Source organism: Aotus nancymaae, unplaced genomic scaffold (assembly GCF_030222135.1).
Source record: "Aotus nancymaae isolate 86718 unplaced genomic scaffold, 86718_ANA_hifiasm-v0.15.2.pri h1tg000014l, whole genome shotgun sequence".
Taxonomy (NCBI): domain Eukaryota; kingdom Metazoa; phylum Chordata; class Mammalia; order Primates; family Aotidae; genus Aotus; species Aotus nancymaae.
Window position 1 is genome coordinate 66,188,458 of NW_026988425.1, and position 21,585 is coordinate 66,210,042.

Below are 21,585 nucleotides of genomic sequence, written 5' to 3' on the forward strand. Positions count from 1 at the left end.
CATGAACTCATCCTTTTTTATGGCTGCATAGTATTCCATGGTGTATATGGGACACATTTTCTTTATCTAGTCTATCATTGATGGGTATTTGGGTTGGTTCCAAGTCTTTGCTATTGTGAACAGTGCCGCAATAAACATACATGTGCATGTGTCTTTATAATAGATTGATTTATAATCCTTTGGGTATATACCCAGTAATGGGATTGCTGGATCAAATGGAATTTCTATTTCCAGGTCCTTGAGGAATCACCACACTGTCTTCCATAATGGTTGAACTAATTTACACTCCCACCAACAGTGTAAAAGTGTTCCTATTTCTCCACATCCTCTCCAGCATCTGTTGTCTTCTGATTTTTTAATGATCACCATTCTAACTGGCATGAGATGGTATCTCATTGTGGTTTTGATTTGCATTTCTCTAATGACCAGTGATGATGAGCTTTTTCTCATATGTTTGTTGGCTGCATAAATGTCTGCTTTTGAAAAGTGTCTGTTCATATACTTTGCCCACTTTTTGATGGGGTTGTTTGTTTTTTTCCTTGTAAATTTGTTTAAGTTCTTTGTAGCTTCTGGATATTAGCCCTTTGTCAGATGGGTAGATTGCAAAAATTTTTTCCCATTGTGTTGGTTGCCGGTTCACTCTAATGATAGTTTCTTTTGCTGTGCAGAAGTGCTTTAGTTCAATATCTCATTTGTCTATTTTGGCTTTTGTTGCCATTGCTTTTGGTGTTTTAGTCACGAAGTCCTTGCCCGTGCCTATGTCCTGAATGGTATTGTCTAAGTTTTCTACTAGGGTTTTTATGGTGTTAGGTCTTATGTTTAAATCTTTAATCCATCTGGAGTTAATTTTTGTATAAGCTCTAAGGAAGAGATCCAGTTTCAGCTTTCCGTTTATGACTAGCCAGTTTTTCAAACACCATTTATTAAATAGGGAATCCTTTCCCCATTGCTTGTTTTTGTCAGGTTTGTCAAAGATCAGATGGTTGTAGATGTGTGGCGTTATTTCTGAGGCCTCGGTTCTGTTCAATTGGTCTATATCTCTGTTTTGGTACCAGTATCATGCTGTTTTGATTACTGTAGCCTTGTAGTATAGTTTGAAATCAGGTAGCGTGATGACTCCAGCTTTGGTTTTTTTTTTTTCTTAGGATTGTCTTGGCTATGTGGGCTCTTTTTTGGTTCTATATGAAGTTTAAGATGTTTTTTTTTTTTTTTCCAATTCTGTAAAGAGAGTCAATGGTAGCTTGATGGGGATAGCATTGAATCTACAAATTACTTTGGAAAGTGTGGTCATTTTCACTATATTGATTCTTTCTAACTGTGAGCATGGAATGTTTTCTCATCTGTTTGTGTCCTCTCTTATTTCCTTGAGCAGTGGTTTGTTGTTCTCCTTGAATACAACTAACATCTCTTGTTAGTTGTATTCCTAGGTATTTTATTCTCTTTATAGCAATTGTGAATGGGAGTTCATTCATGATTTGGCTCTCTGTTTGTTATTTGTGTATAGGAATGCTTGTGATTTTTGCACATTGATTTTGTATCCTGTGACTTTGCTGAAGTTGCTGATCAGCTTAAGGAGATTTTGGGCTGAGACAGTGGGGTCTTCTAAATATACAATCTGCAAATAGAGACAATTTGACTTCCTATTTTCCTAATTGAGTACCCTTTATTTCTTTTTCTTATCCAATTCCCCTGGCCAGAACTGCCAATACTACGTTGAGAGAGGGCATCCTTGTCTTGTGCTAGTTTTCAAAGGGAATGCTTCCAGTTGTTTTTGCCCATTAAGTATGATATTGGCTGTGGATTTGTCATAAATGGCTCTTATTATTTTGAGATACATTCCATTGATACCTAGTTTATTGAGAGTTTTTATCATAAAGGGCTGTTGAATTTTGTCAAAAGCCTTCTCTGCATCTATTGAGATAATGTGTTTTTTTGTCTTTGGTTCAGTTTATGTGATGGATTACGTTTATAGATTTGTATATGTTGATCCAGCCTCGCATCCCAGGAATGAAGCCAACTTGATTGTGATGGATAAGCTTTTTGATGTGCTGTTGGATTCGGTTGGCCAGTATTTTAATGAGGATTTTTGCATCAATGTTCATGATGGATATTGGCCTGAAATTTTCCCTTTTAGTTGTGTCTCTGCTAGGTTTTGGTGTCAGGATGATGCTGGCCTCATAAAATGAGTTAGGAAGGATTCCCTGTTTTTGTATTGTTTGGAAGAGTTTCAGAAGGAATAGTACCAGTTCCTCTTTGTACCTGTGGTAGAATTTGGCTGTGAACCCATCTGGTCCTGGACTTTTTTTGGTTGGTAGGCTATTAATTGCTGCCTCAATTTCAGACCTTGTTATTGGTCTATTCAGGGATTCAACTTCCTCCTGGTTTAGTCTTGGGAGGGTGTAAGAGTACAGGAATTTATCCATTTCTTCTAGATTTACTGGTTTATTTGCATAGAGGTATTTGTAGTAATCTCTGATGGTAGTTTGTATTTTTATGAGATCAGTGGTAATATCCCCTTTATCATTTTTTATTACATCTATTTGATTCTTCTCTCTTTTCTTCTTTATTAGTCTGGCTAGCAGTCTATCTATTTTGTTGATCTTTTCAAAAAACCAGCTCCTGGATTTATGGATTTTTTGAAGGGCTTTTTATGTCTCTGTCTCCTTCAGTTCTGCTCTGATCTTAGTTATTTCTTGTCTTCTGCTAGCTTTTGATTTTGTTTGATCTTGCTCCTCTAGTTCTTTTAATTGTGATGTTAGGGTATCGATTTTAGATCTTTCCTCACTTCTGTTGTGGGCAGTTAGTGCTATAAATTTCCCCCTAGACACTGCTTTAAATGTGTCCCAGAGATTCTGGTATGTTGTATCTTTGTTCTCATTGATTTTGAAGAACATCTTTATTTCTGCCTTCATTTCATTGTTTATCCAGTAGTCATTCAGCAGCAGGTTGTTTAGTTTCCATGTAGTCATGTGGTTTTCAGTGAGTTTCTTAATCCTAGGTTCTAATTTGATTGCACTGTGGTCTGAAAGACTGTTTGTTATGATTTCCATTCTTTTGCATTTGCTGAGGGTTTTTTTACTTCCAATATTGTGGTCAATTTTAGAATAAGTGTGATGTGGTGCTGAGAAGAATCTGTATTCTGTGGATTTGGGGTGGAGAGTTCTGTAGATGTCTATTAGGTCCACTTGGTCCAGATCTTGATTTCAAGTTCTGGATATCCCTGTTAACTTTTTGTCTCATTGATCTGTCTGATATTGACAGTGGGGTGTTTAATTGTTCCACTATTATTGTGTGGGAGTCTAAGTCTCTCTGTAGGTCATTAAGAACTTGCTTTTTGTATCTGGGTGCTCCTGTGTTCGGTGCATATATATATTTAGGATAGTGAGTGCTTCTTGTTTCATTCATCCCTTTACCATTATGTCATGTCCTTCATAAACAGAAGTTTTTATTCTAGGAAGCATATTTTTGCATATTCCTGTATTTCTTGTCTAGAATAAATCCTGATTTTGTGTTTTCAAAACCCAGTGCTTGCAAAAATCTAACCACATTATTGTGTCTCCTAGGGTAGTTAGGGCAAAGGTTTTATGTGTTGAAACACATATCTTCTTATCAGTTACTCTCCATTTGCTTTGTATTTTAGTTAGGACATTATATTGATTTTTATTTTTTAAAATTATACATGAATATAAGGTTATATGTATCTAGGGGTAGAGTTATGTGATCTACTCACTTAATTTCACGACAGTGAAGGGAGCAGTACAAAATATCTGTTAATGTAAAAGTGCATAGGTCTGAAAGTGTTGAGAACTACCAAGCTTGATGCCATAGCTAGGAAGGAAAAATATGACAAGGCCCTTGTTCCTAAGCCACCAATGTAAATAGCTGGTCAGTACTTTTGATTCTGTTTTTAACTGGCCTCACAAAAGAGTTGGATTCTAGGTATTTGTCAGGTACTGTGATCTTAAACCCTTTACCTGCATGTTTGTTAAAAAAGTAGTCTTAGAGAAGGCATATTTCTGGTGAGTTGCTGAGTCTGTGTGGCCCATCCTGACTGCGCATGTTCCTGGGTTAAGCCTGAGCAGCTGAGCTTCCTCCCCAGACTGCACCTGCTTGGAGCCCCAGGGAATTGCCTTTACTGTTCTCCCCTGTGGGTGACACTTGCTGCTGGCTGTGTTGAGGAAGCCACTGTTTACCCTGCTGCACAAGAAGGTGGTGGGTTACTTTGTACTTTCTCCTTGAAGACCTGCAGGAGAAAGCCCTTTATGGTCTTGTATTGGGAATGCAGCTTCACCTGAATGCCTGACTCAGCTCGCTTTTACTGCTGTACCTGTAGCTGATCAGGTTTCTTACTTCTAGCTTTCTGATGAAACAAAAAAACAAAACAAAACAAAAAAACCTTGGAAGTAAGTTTCTGGGCACCTGATTATAAATGCCTATGGCAATGCTGACTACATTTTTATGTTACCTTTATTTCTCTACCCTTACTTTTTCTTTTCTAAAATAAACTTTGATTTTTTAAAATCCTCTTGCAAATTTTTTTCTCTCTTGTATTACACCTTCAAATTAATTTAGAACAAAGTGAGATCTAAAGGAGCACTTTAATTCCAAGTTGTTCTTAAGAGGCTTACAGTTTGGGATTGCAACAGAAAAACAAGCTCTTACAGCACAGTATGATAATTTCTATAGAAGTTATTTGCAGGTAGCCCTGTGTATTAGCATGCTGTCAACTGTGACAGTGGAGAGGTCAGGGAAAGCTTTCTGGAAGAGGTGACTCTGGAGCTGTGATCTAAGGGAGGGATGGGAATTCTACATGTGATACAAGGTCCTGAACCAGATGATGCACTGGGGAAAATGCAGCTCATTTTGAAGTCCTGGAATATAGGGGTGTGTGTGTGTGTGTGTGTGTGTGTGTGTGTTCGCTTGTGTATGGTGTGGCAATAGGCTTAAGGAGTAGGCAGATTGAGACGACTGTATGCAAGGCAAGTTGCTAGAATCTATCCAGACAGCTTTGGGAACTGTTTTAGATAAATCAGGTTGGGTATTATTTTAGAAAGTTCACTTTGGTGGGAGTATGGGAATGGATGGGAGGGGCCGAGTGGAAGACGGGGACCAGCCAGGGGGCTGCTGAAAGCAACGCAGAAGAGGATCTGCACTGTGGCAGTGTGACAAGATGGGAGAGGTGGGGACACACGAGTGTGGCAGTGTGACAAGATGGGAGAGGTGGGGACACACGAGTGCGGTCCTGAAAGTGTAGGATTGGCTGTCAGTGATGAGTGAGAAGGATGATGCCTCCATTTCTGGGGTGTGGCGCTGAGTGGGATGGGCCTTCCAGGAAGCAGGATTGAGACAAAATATATGTTCAGTTTTAGACAAGATGAATTTGACAGGTGTTTGGGGCAGCCAAGTTAATATAAGTGGCTGCCAATTCCACTGAAATTAACCTATAAGCACAAGGATTTGGACGGAAATCCAACCCCCCTGACTTCAAATAATTATTAGGTATACTTTATAGCCCTCGAATCTAGACAATGCTTTTGTTTTTGTCTACCCTTTAAAGAACAGTAGAAACTGAATGCATATTCCAGCAGAGGGCAATATTCAACTAAAGTGGAAACATTCAATTAGTTTTTATCCATTCATGAGCCTGGAGGAGACTCAACTGAAAGAACAAAACATTTCTTTGATGACCAGTGATGATGAGCATTTTTTCATGTTTGTTGGCCTCATGTATGTCTTCTTTTGTAAAGTATCTGTTCATATCCTTCGCCTATTTTTGAATGGGCTTGTTTGTTTTTTTCTTGTAAATCTGTTTTAGTTCGTTGTAAATTCTGGATATCAGCCCTTTGTCAGATGCGTAGGCTGCAAAAATTTTTTCCCATTCTGTTGGTTGCCGATTCACTCTACTGACTGTTTCTTTTGCTGTGCAGAAGCTGTGGAGTTTGATTAGGTCCCATTTGTCTATTTTGGCTTTTGTTGCCAATGCTTTTGGTGTTTTGGTCATGAAGTCCTTGCCTATGCCTATGTCCTGAATGGTTTTGCCTAGGTTTTCTTCTAGGGTTTTTATGGCGTTAGGTCTTATGTTTAAGTCTTTAATCCATCTGGAGTTAATTTTAGTGTAAGGTGTCAGGAAGGGGTCCAGTTTTTGCTTTCTGCATATGGCTCCTCAGAGAAATGCAAATCAAAACTACATTGAGATACCATCTCACGCCAGTTAAAATGGCGATCATTAAAAAATCTGGAGACAACAGATGCTGGAGAGGATGTGGAGAAATAGGAACACTTTTACACTGTTGGTGGGAGTGTAAATTAGTTCAACCATTGTGGAAGACAGTGTGGCGATTCCTCAAGGACCTAGGAATAGAAATTCCATTTGACCCAGCAATGCCATTACTGGGTATATAGCCAAAGGATTATAAATCGTTCTACTATAAGGACACATGCACACGAATGTTCATTGCAGCACAGTTTACAATAGCAAAGACCTGGAACCAACCCAAATGCCCATCGATGATAGACTGGACAGGAAAAATGTGGCACATATACACCATGGAATATTATGCAGCCATCAAAAACGATGAGTTTGTGTCCTTTGTAGGGACATGGATGAACCTGGAAACCATCATTCTCAGCAAACTGACACAAGAACACAAAATCAAACATCACATGTTCTCACTCATAGACGGGTGTTGAACAATGGGAACACATGGACACAGGGAGGGGAGCACTATACACTGGGGTCTGTTGTGGGGGAGTGGGGGGGACACCGGGGGGTGGGGAGTTGGGGAGAGATAGCATGGGGAGAAATGCCACATATAGGTGAAGGGGAGGAAGGCAGCAAATCACACTGCCACGTATGCACCTATGCAACAATCTTGCATGTTTTTCACATGTACCCCAAAACCTAAAATACAATGAAAAAAAAAAAAAGAACAAAACATTTTAAGCATAAGAGCTTCCTCTTAAATAAAATAAAAAACCCTAAAGCAAACTTTCTCTTTGGGATCTATTAGAAGAGTCTTAGTAGATTATGCTTTTCTGTCCCCTCTGGGGCAAAGTGTAGTGGGGTGGGGTGGGGAACTCTAAGCTTATATCTGAAGCTGTCATTAATTAAAAGACTGTAGTAATTCCAGCCTGGAAATTAACTTTACTGTCTCTGTGAGTGTGATAAATGGTTTTATCTTGCCTATGAACCAATTATGTTTCTATAGTTTCATGATTCTAATTGTACTCCCAGAATAATTGGACATTATTTCAAATGAATTGAATGGCTAAAAAGTCATCTCATATTAATATGAGCATATTATAATAAGCTAATTATTAGTATTAATCAAAAACCTGGCTCTATATTTTCCCCTTGCCTTCTTAACCTTATTTGATCTCTCTGTCCTAGGATTTCCTAAAGAGCATTGTATAGAACACTAATCTTGGAAGATATTTTGGAAAGTAAGGATTCTTTGGCCAAATAAGTAGAAAATCCTTTACAGTAGTTCCCTCTTATCTTTGAGGGATAAGTTCCAAGATCTCTAGTAGATACCTGAAACCCTGGATCATACTGAACCTTATATATACTATGTTTTTTTCTATATGTACATACCTATGATAAAGTTTAATTTATAAATTAGGCATGGTAAGAGATTAACAATGATTAATAATAAAGTAGAACAATTATAACAATATGTAAGTATCACTACTCTTGTGCTTTGGGGTCATTAGTAAGTAAAATAAGGTTACTTGGACACAAGCACCGCCATATTGAAACAGTTGCTCTGATCATTAAGAACTGCTAAGAGACGAATGGGCAGGTAGCTTAGGCAGCATAAGAACACTGGACAATGAAATAATTCACTTTCCTGGTGGGAAGGAGGGAGATACCATGAAATTTCATCATGCGATTCAAGAATGGTCCACAATTAAAAAAAGTATGAATTTTTTTTCTGGAATTTTCTATTTAGTATTTTTGGACCAAAGTCGACTGTGGGTAATCAAAACCATAGAACATGAAATCCCTGATAAGGGGGAGGGGAGTTACTTTATATGAAACCCCCACGTTAGAGGTTCAGAATGCATTTAATGTTTTGTGGGCTCTAGTAAGTCAGGACACCTGTATAATCTCGTTTAACTTAGCAGTTTTCTAAATGAACTGATCACACAAGAGTCCTTTTTTTCACAGGTCTCAACATCTCATAGAAATGGTCTGTGGAAGGTACTTTGAAAATGTTGGTCTTCCCCAGCTCTGTGGTGTCTCCCTCTCTGGCTCTTATGTCCTTCATTTTCACTATCACCTGGGTTCTCACCATCCGTTAGTTCAGTAATGCGCACACCAGAAAGGGGCAAGGAAGAATTTTTCAAACTATTAACAGTCATTTTAAATATTCCAGATCACCCATGCCTCCCCCAATACCTCACTTCAATTTTTGATATCACATGGGAGGCTATTGCCTGCCTGACATCTATTAGGCTATAACACAACCTGAGAACAACTACAATACCATTTGCCACTCTATCAATCTGCTTAAAAAGTTAATTTGTAGTTCAAAAACCCTCTGCATGGTTTGCTGTCTTAACTTGGAGTCACTCATTTGTTACTTTGTTGGTTTCTCCCCATAAATTATCTTCCACATTTTCATTGACAAGGGAATAGGGAGTTGGGATTGGAACATGTGCTACCATCACCAAGGAGAGAGGGCAAAATCGTTTCCTTCAGGGTAGAGGCAGCAGCTCTTACCAGGCTCAAAGGGGCTTCCCCCTTGTGATTCTGCGTGGGAGGCAGTAGAAGCTGTGGGTCCAAATGCAAGATTCAGGCTGGACCGTTGGACACGTGTCCTTAGGTTCATTTACTTAGCCATCCATTCAGTAAATATGTATTGACTGCCCATCACTTTATACCAGGCACTGTTCTTGGCAGTAATAATAATTTAAAAAAACGCAAAGAGAAAAAACCTTGCCTTCAAGGAGTTTGCTTGCATTTAGTTCTCAAGCATTTGTTAGCACCCGCTGTGTGCCAGGCATTGTTCTAGCACTGGGAACAACCTGAATTAAGTCTATTCACTCGTGGATCATGGAGCACTCATACCTGTGGTCATCAGGAGGGGCATTTCTGGGAGTCAGGAATCAACCCTCCCTACTTTATGCATTAGGAAGTGGCAGCACAGAAAGGTTATGTAACTTACCTGAGGCAACAGTGGCCCAGCCCGTCAGAACTCAGATGATGAGTCCACTCCCTTACTGACCACAGCACAGATTCCCACTACCCCTAATACCCCTGTAACAGAGCAGAGGACTTATCTATGTGGTGTCAGGACTTCTGGTCTAGAGTTCCCTCCAGCATTTGGGGGATGGAAAAAGTGCAAACACTGGAAACATTGCCTTGAAATCAGCTCTATTCCAAATTGTTTATCTCTCTCAAGTCCTTATGATAGAGATTTGTGACCTGCATGCACATACATGTCTCAATGACACATTCCAGTAATAAGCTGACTCTGCTAAAAACCTCAGCTCTGCTGTGAACTGGCTTTTGAGCATTATGCAAATTATTAGACTGTTTGCTTTTGTGGAAAATGGTGGGGTGGGGTGAAGGTCAGGGTGTCACTTAATACTTACTTCATAGTAAGACTTAAATAAGGAAATACAGATAAAGCCCCTTGCCCAGTATTGAACATAGTGGATGTTTACTGAATGATGTCTAATCATAAGTGCAAGGTATATAACACTTGCCTATAGTAGATTCAATGGTAAAGATATGTGTTTTGAGATACCAGGACCTAGCCATTTGTGTCATGGTGACTAGAGGCGAGCAGATTTTTGACTTGAACATTCTGTAGACGGATGTAGCACTTCCCTCTGTGCTTTGGTTTTTGAAATGTACAGGGAGTTGTGTGGTGGATTCTCCTTATTTGAATATCTCCTCTGAAATATGACTGGGGAAACAATAGGGCTTTTATCCTAAGTATTGTTTCCAAGATGTTTCATTTGAGACACTCTAACCCAAGGGCTTTTTAGGAGAACTGTTGCAGATGGTTAAAATATCAAGATATAGGTCCTTGAAGCCACGACGACTGGGACCTGGGTGTTGGGGACTTAAGATAGCAGTACTAGGCAGGCTGTTCTGCAGAGCTGATCATTCACTTGTGTACACAGCTCTACCTTGACACTCATGGAATATCTGGCCAAGGACTTGATAAATGTTGTTTTCCTAGAAGTAGGGTATTTTGGCATTGGCAACACAATTAAAAATCATACACAGTTCCAGGAAATGATTTGTAATTGTTGCTTTCATTTTTTAAAAAATTTTACTTTAAGTTCTGGGGTACATGTGCAGAATGTGCAGGTTTATTACATAGGTGTACATGTGCCATGGTGGTTTGCTGCACCCATCAACTCGTCATCTACATTAGGTATTTCTCCTAATGCTGTCCCTCCCCTAGCCCCCATCCCCCAACAGACCCCGGTGTGTGATGTTCCCCTCCCTATGTCCATGTGTTCTCATTGTTCAACTCTCACTTATGAGTGAGAACATGAAGTGTTTGGTTTTCTGTTCCTGTGTTTCTTTGCTGAGAATGATGGTTTCCAGCTTCATCCATGTCCCTGCAAAGGACATGAACTCATCCCTTTTTATGGCTGCATTTTACAGAACAGTTCGGCCTTTTCTGTATTTCCCTTAGTGACTGACTTTGCCAGTCATCTTTCTTCTCCTTGTCACAGAAAAGAACAATCTTCACCATTAAAGGGACAAGGATACGGATAGGATATCATGATGATATAATACTCATTTTGTATATTATTATAAAAATATCAGTATTTTCTCACACATAAATAAAAATTCTCCTCCTCACCACTTAATTTATCAAAGGATTAAAGAATCATAGTTTGACCTAGAAAGAACTTTAGAGGTCATCTGGTAGAACCCACTGTATGTTTGGGCTCGCAACTCAGAGGTTCCCCAGAACTCACCTAGATGCAACACGTTTGGCTCATATCTGATATAGACACTTTATTCTAGTTGAGTCAGATAAGCAGGCTAGAGAGAAACAAGTATTAAACTCAACGAGGTATTCTCGGAATTGCAATGGGCTTAATGTGAAATGTAGCTAAAGGTTAGTTTCTTGAGTTGAAGTAGAATCTAAGTTTGATAAAAATTGAATTTTGTTTATACCTTTGAAAAATGTTTTGTTTATACCTTTGTTTATTCTTCAAAAGATAAAAGATAACCTGGTAGAATAGTTTTCACAAGAAGGGTAGGCGCACCATGGAGAATGGCCCGTAGCAGTCTGGTGTTACAAAAGGGCTACACCAGCTCTGAAATCATTTCTTCACTAAACTCTGTTCAGACAATAAGAGCAATGGAAAAAGATCCTTTTGCCCTGCAACTTCTTTTTTTTCTATTAGTGATAGAAGCCTTTTTTAGAGAGGTACCAGGAACTTTCTATTAAGATTCTGCCTAGAATTATATCATATGTTAACCTCCAGACAAAAAAAACTGTGTAAGAGGAGGGAATTCTCCACTATCTTAAATAATTCCTTTTGTCTTAAAAAAAAAAAATCACAGGTAATTTAAATGGGGGAAAAAAACCCAACCCTGCATTTTAAAGAAGATGTCTTAAATTCTTCCTGAAACAATATGGAATATAAATATTAAAATGATATGCCAAGGAGCACATTTTGGAGTTGCTTGAGGCCAGGAATTTTTTCTTCTACCTTGGTTTCTTCTCCACAGCTGCTGCTCAGTAGTGACCAGTGGAGAGTGTTGAATTGAATGGAATGTTGGGCTCTCACTCTATGATAAGTCTCATTTTGATACTTCTGTAGATAAATGCCTCATTGTTGCTCCCAGTTCGTATTTATACTCGGCAGGCAAAATGAAAGTTTTTATTAGTAGTCCCACTTTCAGGGGGAAAAAAAAGAGGAGTAACTGGGATATTGAAACAAAATTTCAGTGTTATAATAGTCTCTGAATTAAGAGTGACAAGTGGTCTCTCGAGTGCCTTTGCCATTATAATTCTCTGGCCATTGTGAATTGAATTTGCACACTAGGAGAAAACATTGTAGCAACGCGTGGAAGTGCAATAATTAGTAGTGAAACAGCAATACTTACTAAGTGGAGAGGAAAAGGGTTGGCTTTTGGACTTACAGAGCCAGAAGTCGGGGAGGAAGTAAGGAGAAAAGATTCATCTGTCTTTAAATCTGGCAGTTCGGAAGTTGTGATAAAATAACACTAGTATTGGAAGTGTTTCAATTAGTTAATTCCAAAAAGTAAATGACTTTTCCTTCTCTGTCCTGATCCACAGCTTGTCTAACGATCCACTACATCTCATCAGCTATGTATATTTTGGGCCACCAGATGTAGGTGGAGGAGAGAAGCATTTATTCAGCACCTGTTATGTGCTAAGCACACAGCTTGGCGCTGGGGATACGAGGGTTGAGCAGAAATCCATCTGGTCTCAGCTCTCCCAGAATTTGCAGCCTATTGAGAGAAAAATATTCATTCAAAGACTGTAAACTACCCGCATGCATGTCAGAGAGGTATAGAGGGCTGCTATGAACACTACTGTCAGGGTGTTTTCCTGGCATTTGTGGGTGCAGGCAAAGCAAAGTGAGAGCGTGATCCTTGTTTTCCACCTGTGCTTTTGACACTACCCTGTAGATGTAAGCCATTGGTGCACTCAGTGGTTAACAAGACAACACTGGTGGTCTGGCTGCCTCTGACCATGATTCTTCTGCCACAGCCAAATGGTGATTAAAATCAGAATACTGAGCATCCTGTGTTTTTGGTGTAAGCTTTTTCGTTGCTTAAGTCTAGGCTATGTGGTCTCATTTGCAAAATAAGACAGTAAGACTTGTGCTTAGAGTTGAGATCTTTTAGGCAAATCTGCTTCCTAATGAGACACTGGCATGAATCTTACAGTGACTTAACCCTGTTCACTGGTGCGGTGTCACTAGTGAACATACGTCTTGGAGATTATCTCTTGTTCCATTATAGCTTAGCAAATAAAAAAAAAAAAACATGTTTATCAAGTTTGGCAAGTCTGATTTGGAGGAGTAATCCTCACTTCTGGGTGGGCTTGAGGGCAAGATTAATAGGCCTTTAAAACAGAATAGGTAGAGTTACTGATACCATTATCTGCTGAAGGTTGCTATAGCAATGAGCGGTTTGATTGCACTGTATAATTGGTGGTACAGTGGGTTAGTGTAAAAGGATCCTACTAATTTAACAGAAACTCTCCTGGAGCAATTTAATTAAACTCCAGTAGAATGAATGCCAAATTCTTTGAAAGTTCTAAGATATAGTTCTGTTTAGTCCTAGGTTAATTAAAGATACGTTATTATCTTGAATCAGCACAATGTCACAAATATTTTAAAATGATTTTTGGATAAAGACTTTCTACACTTGGAAGTTATTTTTAAAAGATGAGATACAATTTTTAATGAAGACATATTTTAATATAGTTTATGGTATTTGTTTTGAAGTGAAAAAAATTGAGCTGGACTACACGGAGAAACATAGGTATGGCAATCTGTAAAGACTAGTTCACTGGCCTTTTTAGTTGGGAAAGGAAGCTGAAACTTAAATGTACTACCAGGTGTGAACACATCCTCTGTTACTGCAAACTTCATTACTAGATGAGATTGCCTTTTCCATTAGCAATCTGGATAAAATGTGTACCATTCTTCTGAATAAATGCTATATGTACAGAATTCTTTAGAAATGCAGTGTAATGATCATTTAAGAGTTTATGGCTTAGATGACTTTAAAGGAATGAATGTCCTAAAACAGGCAAAATAAAAGAGTGTGACTCTTGATGTCTATGCAGATGTGTCTTTTGAAACTTTGATCCTGGTTATCCTTCCCTTCTTTTTTAACATCTTTGTGATGTCTTTCCTACTTAGCCCAATTTATAGGGCTTGATATCTGAGTTTCAAAACCAAACCAAGCCCCTACTGTATACTTATAATGTAGCAAATGCCATGGTAGGTGCTTTTCTGCATGTATATAGTAGGACAAAAGTGTTAATTTTAACCATGTGTTTTGGACTTTGGCACTTGAAAGCAGGTCCTTGAAGGGTGGTGAACTTAGCCCATTTTGACATTCCTACTTCTGGCAATGCCGTTCATGATGCTGTTACTCTGCTGCCACCTGGAGGCCTTCTCCAGGATGTGCATTTAAAGGCAGGTAGAGATGCTGCGTATACAAGCTGCCTGGTCTGGGTGTCCGCTATGATGTTGTCCTCACTCCCTGCTGAGATTAGTTGACATGACCACACAAAATTAGGGTTATGACCTTTTCGTTGGTTTATTCATAGAAGCTAATATGCATTACAAATTCAAGAGCAATATATTAATGTGGCATGCAAATAATAGTATTATTTGCTTGCTGCAAAGCAAATTCAAAGTTATTGTTGTCTAGATTTTTATAAACAAGACAAGTAGGATTGTTGGTTTCTCTGATCCATCCTGGTCTTATTACTTATAGCTTCATCCTTGTAATTTGTCATCTTTATTATGCTTCGTTATGTAGAGCCATATAAATGAATACCTTATACTTTTTCTAAGAATAAATGTGGATGATAACTCCTAGCATTGTTGTCCAGAAGTAAGAAGAGCTTGAGTAAATCCACCTGCAGGTTTGAGACGTTGGGTAATTAATAGAACTGACAAAGTGGAGTAGGGAAGGTCTGGGTAATGAACCTGCTGGAAAACTCCAGGGGTTTCCCCATGATCAGCATTAAGCAGGGCTGTGGGGGAAGGGATGTGGAGCTTCCAGAAAAGGGGTGAGACCCTGCAATGATGTATGTTAATACAAATCTGGGGTAAAGACTTTCAGTCATCTGTCCTTGCTAGGGATGTAGAGTGCTTAATTTTCCCCAAGCCCAAATCTGCTTTTGGTGATTATTTGGACAACAGTGGCTCTTGTTTATGGGCAACTGAGTGTTTGGGAAGAGAACCAATCAGTGAAACCACAGAGAAAAATGCTGCCTTGGGTGAACCTTTTATTTTCATCCCAGTATATCCTGACCACTACTGTTTCCAGGAAACCCTTTATTCAGAAAGAGGCCACGCGGTATGCCTGGGGCTGAGGTTGTAGCCTTAGGGCTGTGCTGGTGTTCTTGACTTTCAGTGATATACAAGGAAAGGCCAGACCTCTTCTACAATGAGTTATGCCCTTTTGAAACATATTGAAAACTGGTATTTGAGGAAATAGATGTGTGGGATTTCCTTAGGTGGCTACGAGTCATATCCTTACAATCTGCTATTTTGAAGAGTCTTTGGTAGTGAGTAGCCTTCCTTTGGAATCAAGGGCATTTATTTATTTAATGATCGTTTTTCTCCCCCAGAACTTCCTGTGAAAGCTCCTGGGCTTGTTTACATCTTGGTCCACACAGACAATACCAGAGTATGGACAGTCAGGTTATTAGACACTCTGCTCTGTGGAGAGCTGATTTTTAAGAGGCCTAATCTAAAAACCTACCTCTGTGCAGAAGGCTCCTGGCCAACTCATTCACACTTGTCAGCTAGAAGTTGTTCTTCTTCATAACAAAAGCTCCAATCAGCAGATCCTGATGATAATTACTTCTTTTGCAGAGATTAAGAATACAGTGTCCAGCAGATCAGTGCCGGAAAAGGAAGATGTAAAGGTAATGAATGACTCCCTGCTCTATTTGCTCCTTTCTTCTTTGCACGTCTTTCCATAAAGTAGGAATGAAGACTCAGTGGTAATAAAAAATTTTAAAAACACTGAAATGTATGTGCCCCAAGTCACTTTCAGAACAATGTGAAATTCTCTTTTCTTTTCTCCCTCCCCTCCCCTTCCCTCCCCTCCTCTCCCCTTTCTTGACAGAGTCTTGCTCTGTTGAGGCTGGAGTGCAGTGGCATGATTTCAGCTCACTACAACCTCCGCCTCCCAGGTTCACGTGATTTTCGTGCCTCAGCCTCCTGAGTAGCTGGGACTACAGGCATGCACCGCCACACCTGGCTAATTTTTGTATTTTTAGTCCATGCCTGGCTAATTTTTGTATTTTTAGTAGGGACAGGGTTTCACCGTGTTGGCCAGGCTGTCTCAAACTCCTGATCTCAGGTGATCCGCCCGCCTCAGCTTCCCAAAGTGCTGGGATTACAGGCGTGAGCCACCATGCCCAGCCCCATTTTCTTTATCAAAATTGTAATCCCTAGTCTTTATAACCAAACCTAGCTATCTTTCTGAGTTGTAGTTGTATTTGCAAGAAGATTGAATACATTCTGCAAAACAAATTTCTACTTGAAGTTTGATGTCTATAGATATTTGCCAACAAGGTGATTATAAGAGTAAATCTGGCCGGGCGTGGTGGCTCACGCCTGTAATCCCAGCACTTTGGGAGGCCGAGGTGGGTGGATCACAAGGTCATATATATAATTTTAAAAAAACCCACTGGACTTTATCTCTTTCAGTGTGACAAAAGCCTCATGGTTCAACAGAATGAACATGAAGACCAGCACAACCTTGATTTGGGTATGTTCTGAAATATTGCTTTTACCTATACTCATAGGGCATCCCAGATACAGGTATAGAATGGACAAGAAGCAAGTACATTTTAACATAAAATACTCCTTCCTGGGAACCTTATCTATTTCTTGAAACCCATCCTGATAAATTTTCTTTGTGGGATCATTTGTAATACTATGACTCTAGAGGTTGAGACTCCATTTACAATCTAAAAAACAAGGCAATCAAAGCTTTTCCTGAACAGTTTTACTCTGATTCAGAAGCTGGCTTTGGACTTTTCCTGTGTTCCCTTGTTATTCCTATGAAGTAGGCACTACCAGTTTGAGGTTCAGGTGAAGCAGTTGAACCACTCGTGGAGAGTAGGTGGTGGAACTGTAACTTATAACTTCATTTCACCTGCCCCTACCTAGAATCTCTAAGCTTACCAATATCCCATTTTGATACCCGGTGGGATTCCCTTGGAGCTGAGCCTATGTGATCTACCCTGCTGAGCTCAGGAAAAGATCAGATGCTTGTTCTGGGATTTAAGTCTGATGTAAGTGTCCTTTCAGAGGAACCAGGTGTTCCTCCACCCTTGGCAAGGTGGAGGTATTTCCTCCCTTGGAACCTGGGAATTCTCATCTGCTTACAATTATTCTATTTCACAACTCCCTGAGGACACCTTCCTAAATCTCCTCCCAGGCACTGCTTCTTCAAGGTTAATTTGGGCCCCAGACCTATCTCCTAAGTTACTTAGAGGTGAATAGAGCATAATGAAGCTGATGTGGGGTTTGAAGACATAGGCTGAGCTATCAGCAGAGGCTGAGTTTGGGGACCTGGCTGGTCTGTGAAGACCTCTGGGGCTGACAAGTGAGAGGCAGTGAGCATGAACCTTCCCAGTTGGTTTCATCAGGTTTCGTGAAGCTGAGGCAGCTCACACACCTGGAAGGCACAGGTGGGCAGGACAGCCTTAGAAACTGCAAGGGGTGAGGTGTTGGTGATGGTGGTGACCGAGGGCTCAAGCTGAAGTGCAATCAGGAAAAACCAAATCACTGCCCATGGTGAGACTAATGGAGAGGCTGGATGACCCACAGAGTCACCGTGAGCCCACATGTGCATGGGGCTCCCTGGAGGCCGGGGGAGTGTGGTTAGCATGCTGCGCCGACACACGACAGAGCAGTTACAACAGTTTGGAAATCATGCTAAGTAGAGCAGAGCAAGAAGGAAGCACCCGCCGTGTTGGTTGATGGTGTTGCTAGGAGCTTGGCCACATGCCAGAGGTGGCTTGCAGGATATTGCTGCACGTGGCTTTACTGAAATTGGAAGAGAAATTTAGACCCGCACTAAGCAATATACATGTCCTTAATATTTTTGCTATTTAAGGTAAGAGTAATAATTTACTTACAGAAGAGGGGAAGAAGAAGGCAAAAAGAAAGCAAACATCTCTGTATAGATGGCTGTCATGGGCCACTGATGTCAGGGCTGTAGCTGTTATGCACACAGGATGTCTCAGCTACAAATTGCATCATGCTTCTGGGAATGTTAGCTTTGAAGAATGTTTACCAAGACAAATTGCTGGGGGAGGAAGATTGGCAGCTTAAAGTATTAAACATTGGGATAATCTTAATTTCAGGTTTTAAAAACTCACTCTAGTTTCAAACATGTATGCTTGTGAGCAAGAAGACATGTGCTATGGAAATTGTAGTAGTTTGACCTGTCTGAGTGTTTCGTCAGTAACGTCACTCTGTCTGTGAAGGATTTGAGAGACAAATGAGTACAACTTTAATCCAGTAATTTATGAAAAGGACCATGGATGAGTGTTTATTGTGCTAGCATTTGCTTTTTGGTTCCTTTAAACTTTTTGAATTAATAAAGTCCCCTGACTTTTTGGAAAGGAAATGGTAAGAGATTTTCAAAGAACCTGAGACAGAGAAGGGGATAGCAAGTTGTGAGCAATAGTCAGATGGTCAGACACAGTCTGGAATAGGACATGTCTCTCCCTGGAGGCCACTTCAATCTTCTTTCGTTGTTTGTTATTTTTATTTTTTGTTGTTTGAGATGGAGTTTTGCTCTGTTGCCCAGGCTGGCATGCAATGGCGCCATCTTGGCTCACTGCTACTTCTGCCTCCTGGGTACAAGCACTTCTCCTGCCTCAGCCTCCCGAGTAGGTGGGATTACAGGCGCCCATCACCATGCCCAGCTAATTTTTGTATTTTTGGTAGAGCTGGGATTTCACTGTCAAACTCCTGACCTCAGGTAACCCACCTGCCTCGGCCTCCCAAAGTGCTGGGATTATAGTCATGAGCCACTGTGCCTGGCCTCCTTTGTTATTTTGTAAGTGCTTTACTCTGCCCAATCTCTGAGGAAATGCTGATAAACAGTGTGGGATAAACACATGATAAATGCTGATAAATAGATGTGTAAGTCTTTGCTAACTTGTATTATTCAGAATTGTGTGATGTGTGTGTGGCCTCACAGATGACACAGTGCTGTTCCAGTGGTGCCTGTAAGGTTTGTTCTTGCCGAGTTTAAAACGAAGAAACTGAGGCCAGCACAAGAAGATCCAATGCGAAGGGTTTAATCAGGCTCCTCGGTGAGGTTCTGCGGCCCGACAGGAGGGACCGGAGAAGTCGCACGGACTCCTCTCCGTCACGGGGTTTTATAGGGAGTGAAGGAACTCGATTGGTTGTGGGAGAGCAGGGTGTGGGCAAAGCAGGACTACTATTGGGTAGAGTTACAAGCCTTTGTTTAAAGGCCAGGCTGTGCGAGAAGGGGAGAAGGGAACATGCCTGAGCATGTCCGAGCTTGCCTGAGCATGTCTGAGCTTTCGAAAAAAGAGGGGAGCGGTGTGCATCCGTGCTCCTGGCGAGGCAACCGGCCTTACAGTGCCCTGTGCTGATGCACATGTTATCTAGCTGTTCTCTCCAGTGTAGTAGCCTGTGGCCACTTACGTCTGTTGAGCATGTGACGTGTGACTGAGGAACTGGATTTTTCATTATCTAATTTTATTGTACTGGGGAGGGCAAAACAGAGTAAGTTCCCTTTGTGGTAGTGTTTTCTTTTTCCTTCTAGAAGTTTTTTTTTGTTTATTTGTTTTTAGACAAAGTCTCATTCTTGTCACCCAGGCTGGTGTGCAATGGCACAATCTCAGCTCATTACAGCCTCTGCCTCCTTGGTTCAAGCGATCCTCCTGCCTCAGTCTCCTGAGTAGCTGGGATTACAGGCGTGCACCACCACGCCAACCTAATTTTTGTTTTTAGTAGAGATGGGGTTTCACCATGTTGGCCAGGCTGATCTTGAACTTCTGACCTCAGGCAATCCACTCGCCTTGGCCTCCCAAAGTGCTGGGATTACAGGCGTGAGCCACCGGGCCCAGCCTAGAAGTGTTTTATTTATTTATTTGTTTTCTAATTTTTTAAAGTTTTTATGCATAGGAAATATATATACATAGGAAATGTATGTATTTGTAAAGTATATGAGATGTTTGGATACAGGCATGCAATGCAAAATAAGCACATCATGGGGAATGGGGTATCTATCCCCTCAAGCATGAATCTTTTGAGTTACAAACAATCCAATTACACTCTTTAAGTTATTTTAAAATGTACAGATTAAGTTATTATTGAGTATAATCACCCTATTGTGCTGTCAAATAGTAGGTCTTATTCATTCTTTCTATTTTTTTGTACCCATCCTTTGTGCTGTTTTATTGCCTTTTCAGAGCATCAAGAATCATACTTACCCTTAGTCTATACGCTGAAAATGATGGGTGGAGAAATGTCTCCGGCAGGTAACAACTGGCAAGTTCATCCTAGCCAGAGACTCCCTACCTCTGTGAGGAGCTGACATTTATGCCAAATGCAGGAGTTATGGCCCCATTCTCTGCAGATGCTGTAAGGGGTTGGCATTTTGTCGAAGGAGAGAATCATCAGTTGAAGGGCTAAGATCTGCTTCTGTTGCTGTCATAGTACAGAGTAGGACTCCTTCATATTCTAGGCAGGTAGGATGGGGAAAGACGGCAAAGCCATTTGAAGGAAACAGCAGAAAAGAAGGTAGATGAAATGAAATACCAAAAAATAAGACAAAAAGGATTCACTTGGCTCAAGTAAATGGCATGAAATGTGATTAAGAAATAGGATCTGGCCGGGCTCGGTGGCTCACGCCTCTGATCCCAGCATTTTGGGAGGCCAAGGTGGGTTAATCACTTGAGTTCAGGAGTTCGAGACCAGCCTGGCCAACCTGGCGAAACCCCATCTCTACTAAAAATACAAAAATTAGCCAGGCGTGGTGGTGCGTGCCTGTAGTCCCAGCTACTCGAGAGACTGAGGCAAGAGAATGGCTTGAACCAGGGAGGCAGCGGTTGCAGTGAGCTGACATTGTGCCATTCATTGCACTCCAGCCTGGGCAACAGAGCGAGACTCCATCTCAAAGAAAAGAAAAAGAAAAAAAGAAATAGGAACTGCTTAAAATTTTGATCCTATCTCTTAATCACATTTAGTGCCATTTACTTGAGCCAAATGAACCCTTTGGGCAGCAGCAAATGTTATGCTGAGGAGAAGGAGAGTGAATATCTTGAGGAACAAGTGGACAGCCTGTGGGAAATGTAGTAGATGGGGAGTCTCAGCTGTAAAACTGGAATCCCAATTGCAAACAAAGATGCATAAACTGTCACTGAATTAGCAAAGCTGCGAATGGCTTGATTAGATGCTGTCTTGCAAGCTCTACTTTTAAGAGATTGCATCTGAATCTGAAAAAATAAAGCTGTGTGGCTTTGGTTAGAAGTTAAGATATCAGCTGGGGGCTGTGGCTCACGCCTGTAATCCAGCACCTTGGGAGGCTGAGGCGGGCGGATCACGAGGTCAAGAGATCAATACCATCTGGCCAACATAGTGAAACCCCATCTCTACTAAAAATACAAAAATTAGCTGGGTATGGTGGCATGTGCCTGTAGTCCCGGCCACTTGGGAGGCTGAGGCAGGAGAATCTCTTGAACCCGGGTGGCAGAGGTTGCAGGGAGCCGAGATTGAGCCACTACACTCCAGCCTGGCCATAGAGCGAGACTCTGTCTCCAAAAGAAAAAAGAAAAGAAATTAAGACATCCAGTTAAAAGTTAAGTTTCTCCTTGGGGACTG

General features: G+C 40.7%; 1 protein-coding gene across 1 annotated transcript in view; it reads left to right on the forward strand.

Moving 5' to 3' along the window:
* ARHGEF28 (Rho guanine nucleotide exchange factor 28) overlaps nt 1-21,585 on the forward strand; it is a 257,148-nt gene that overhangs the window by 95,722 nt on the left and 139,841 nt on the right. The window contains exons 7-8 of the mRNA XM_064376046.1: nt 15,577-15,629; nt 16,420-16,480. Coding sequence (XP_064232116.1) covers nt 15,577-15,629; nt 16,420-16,480 — 114 coding nt within the window. The remainder of the gene's footprint in view (nt 1-15,576; nt 15,630-16,419; nt 16,481-21,585) is intronic.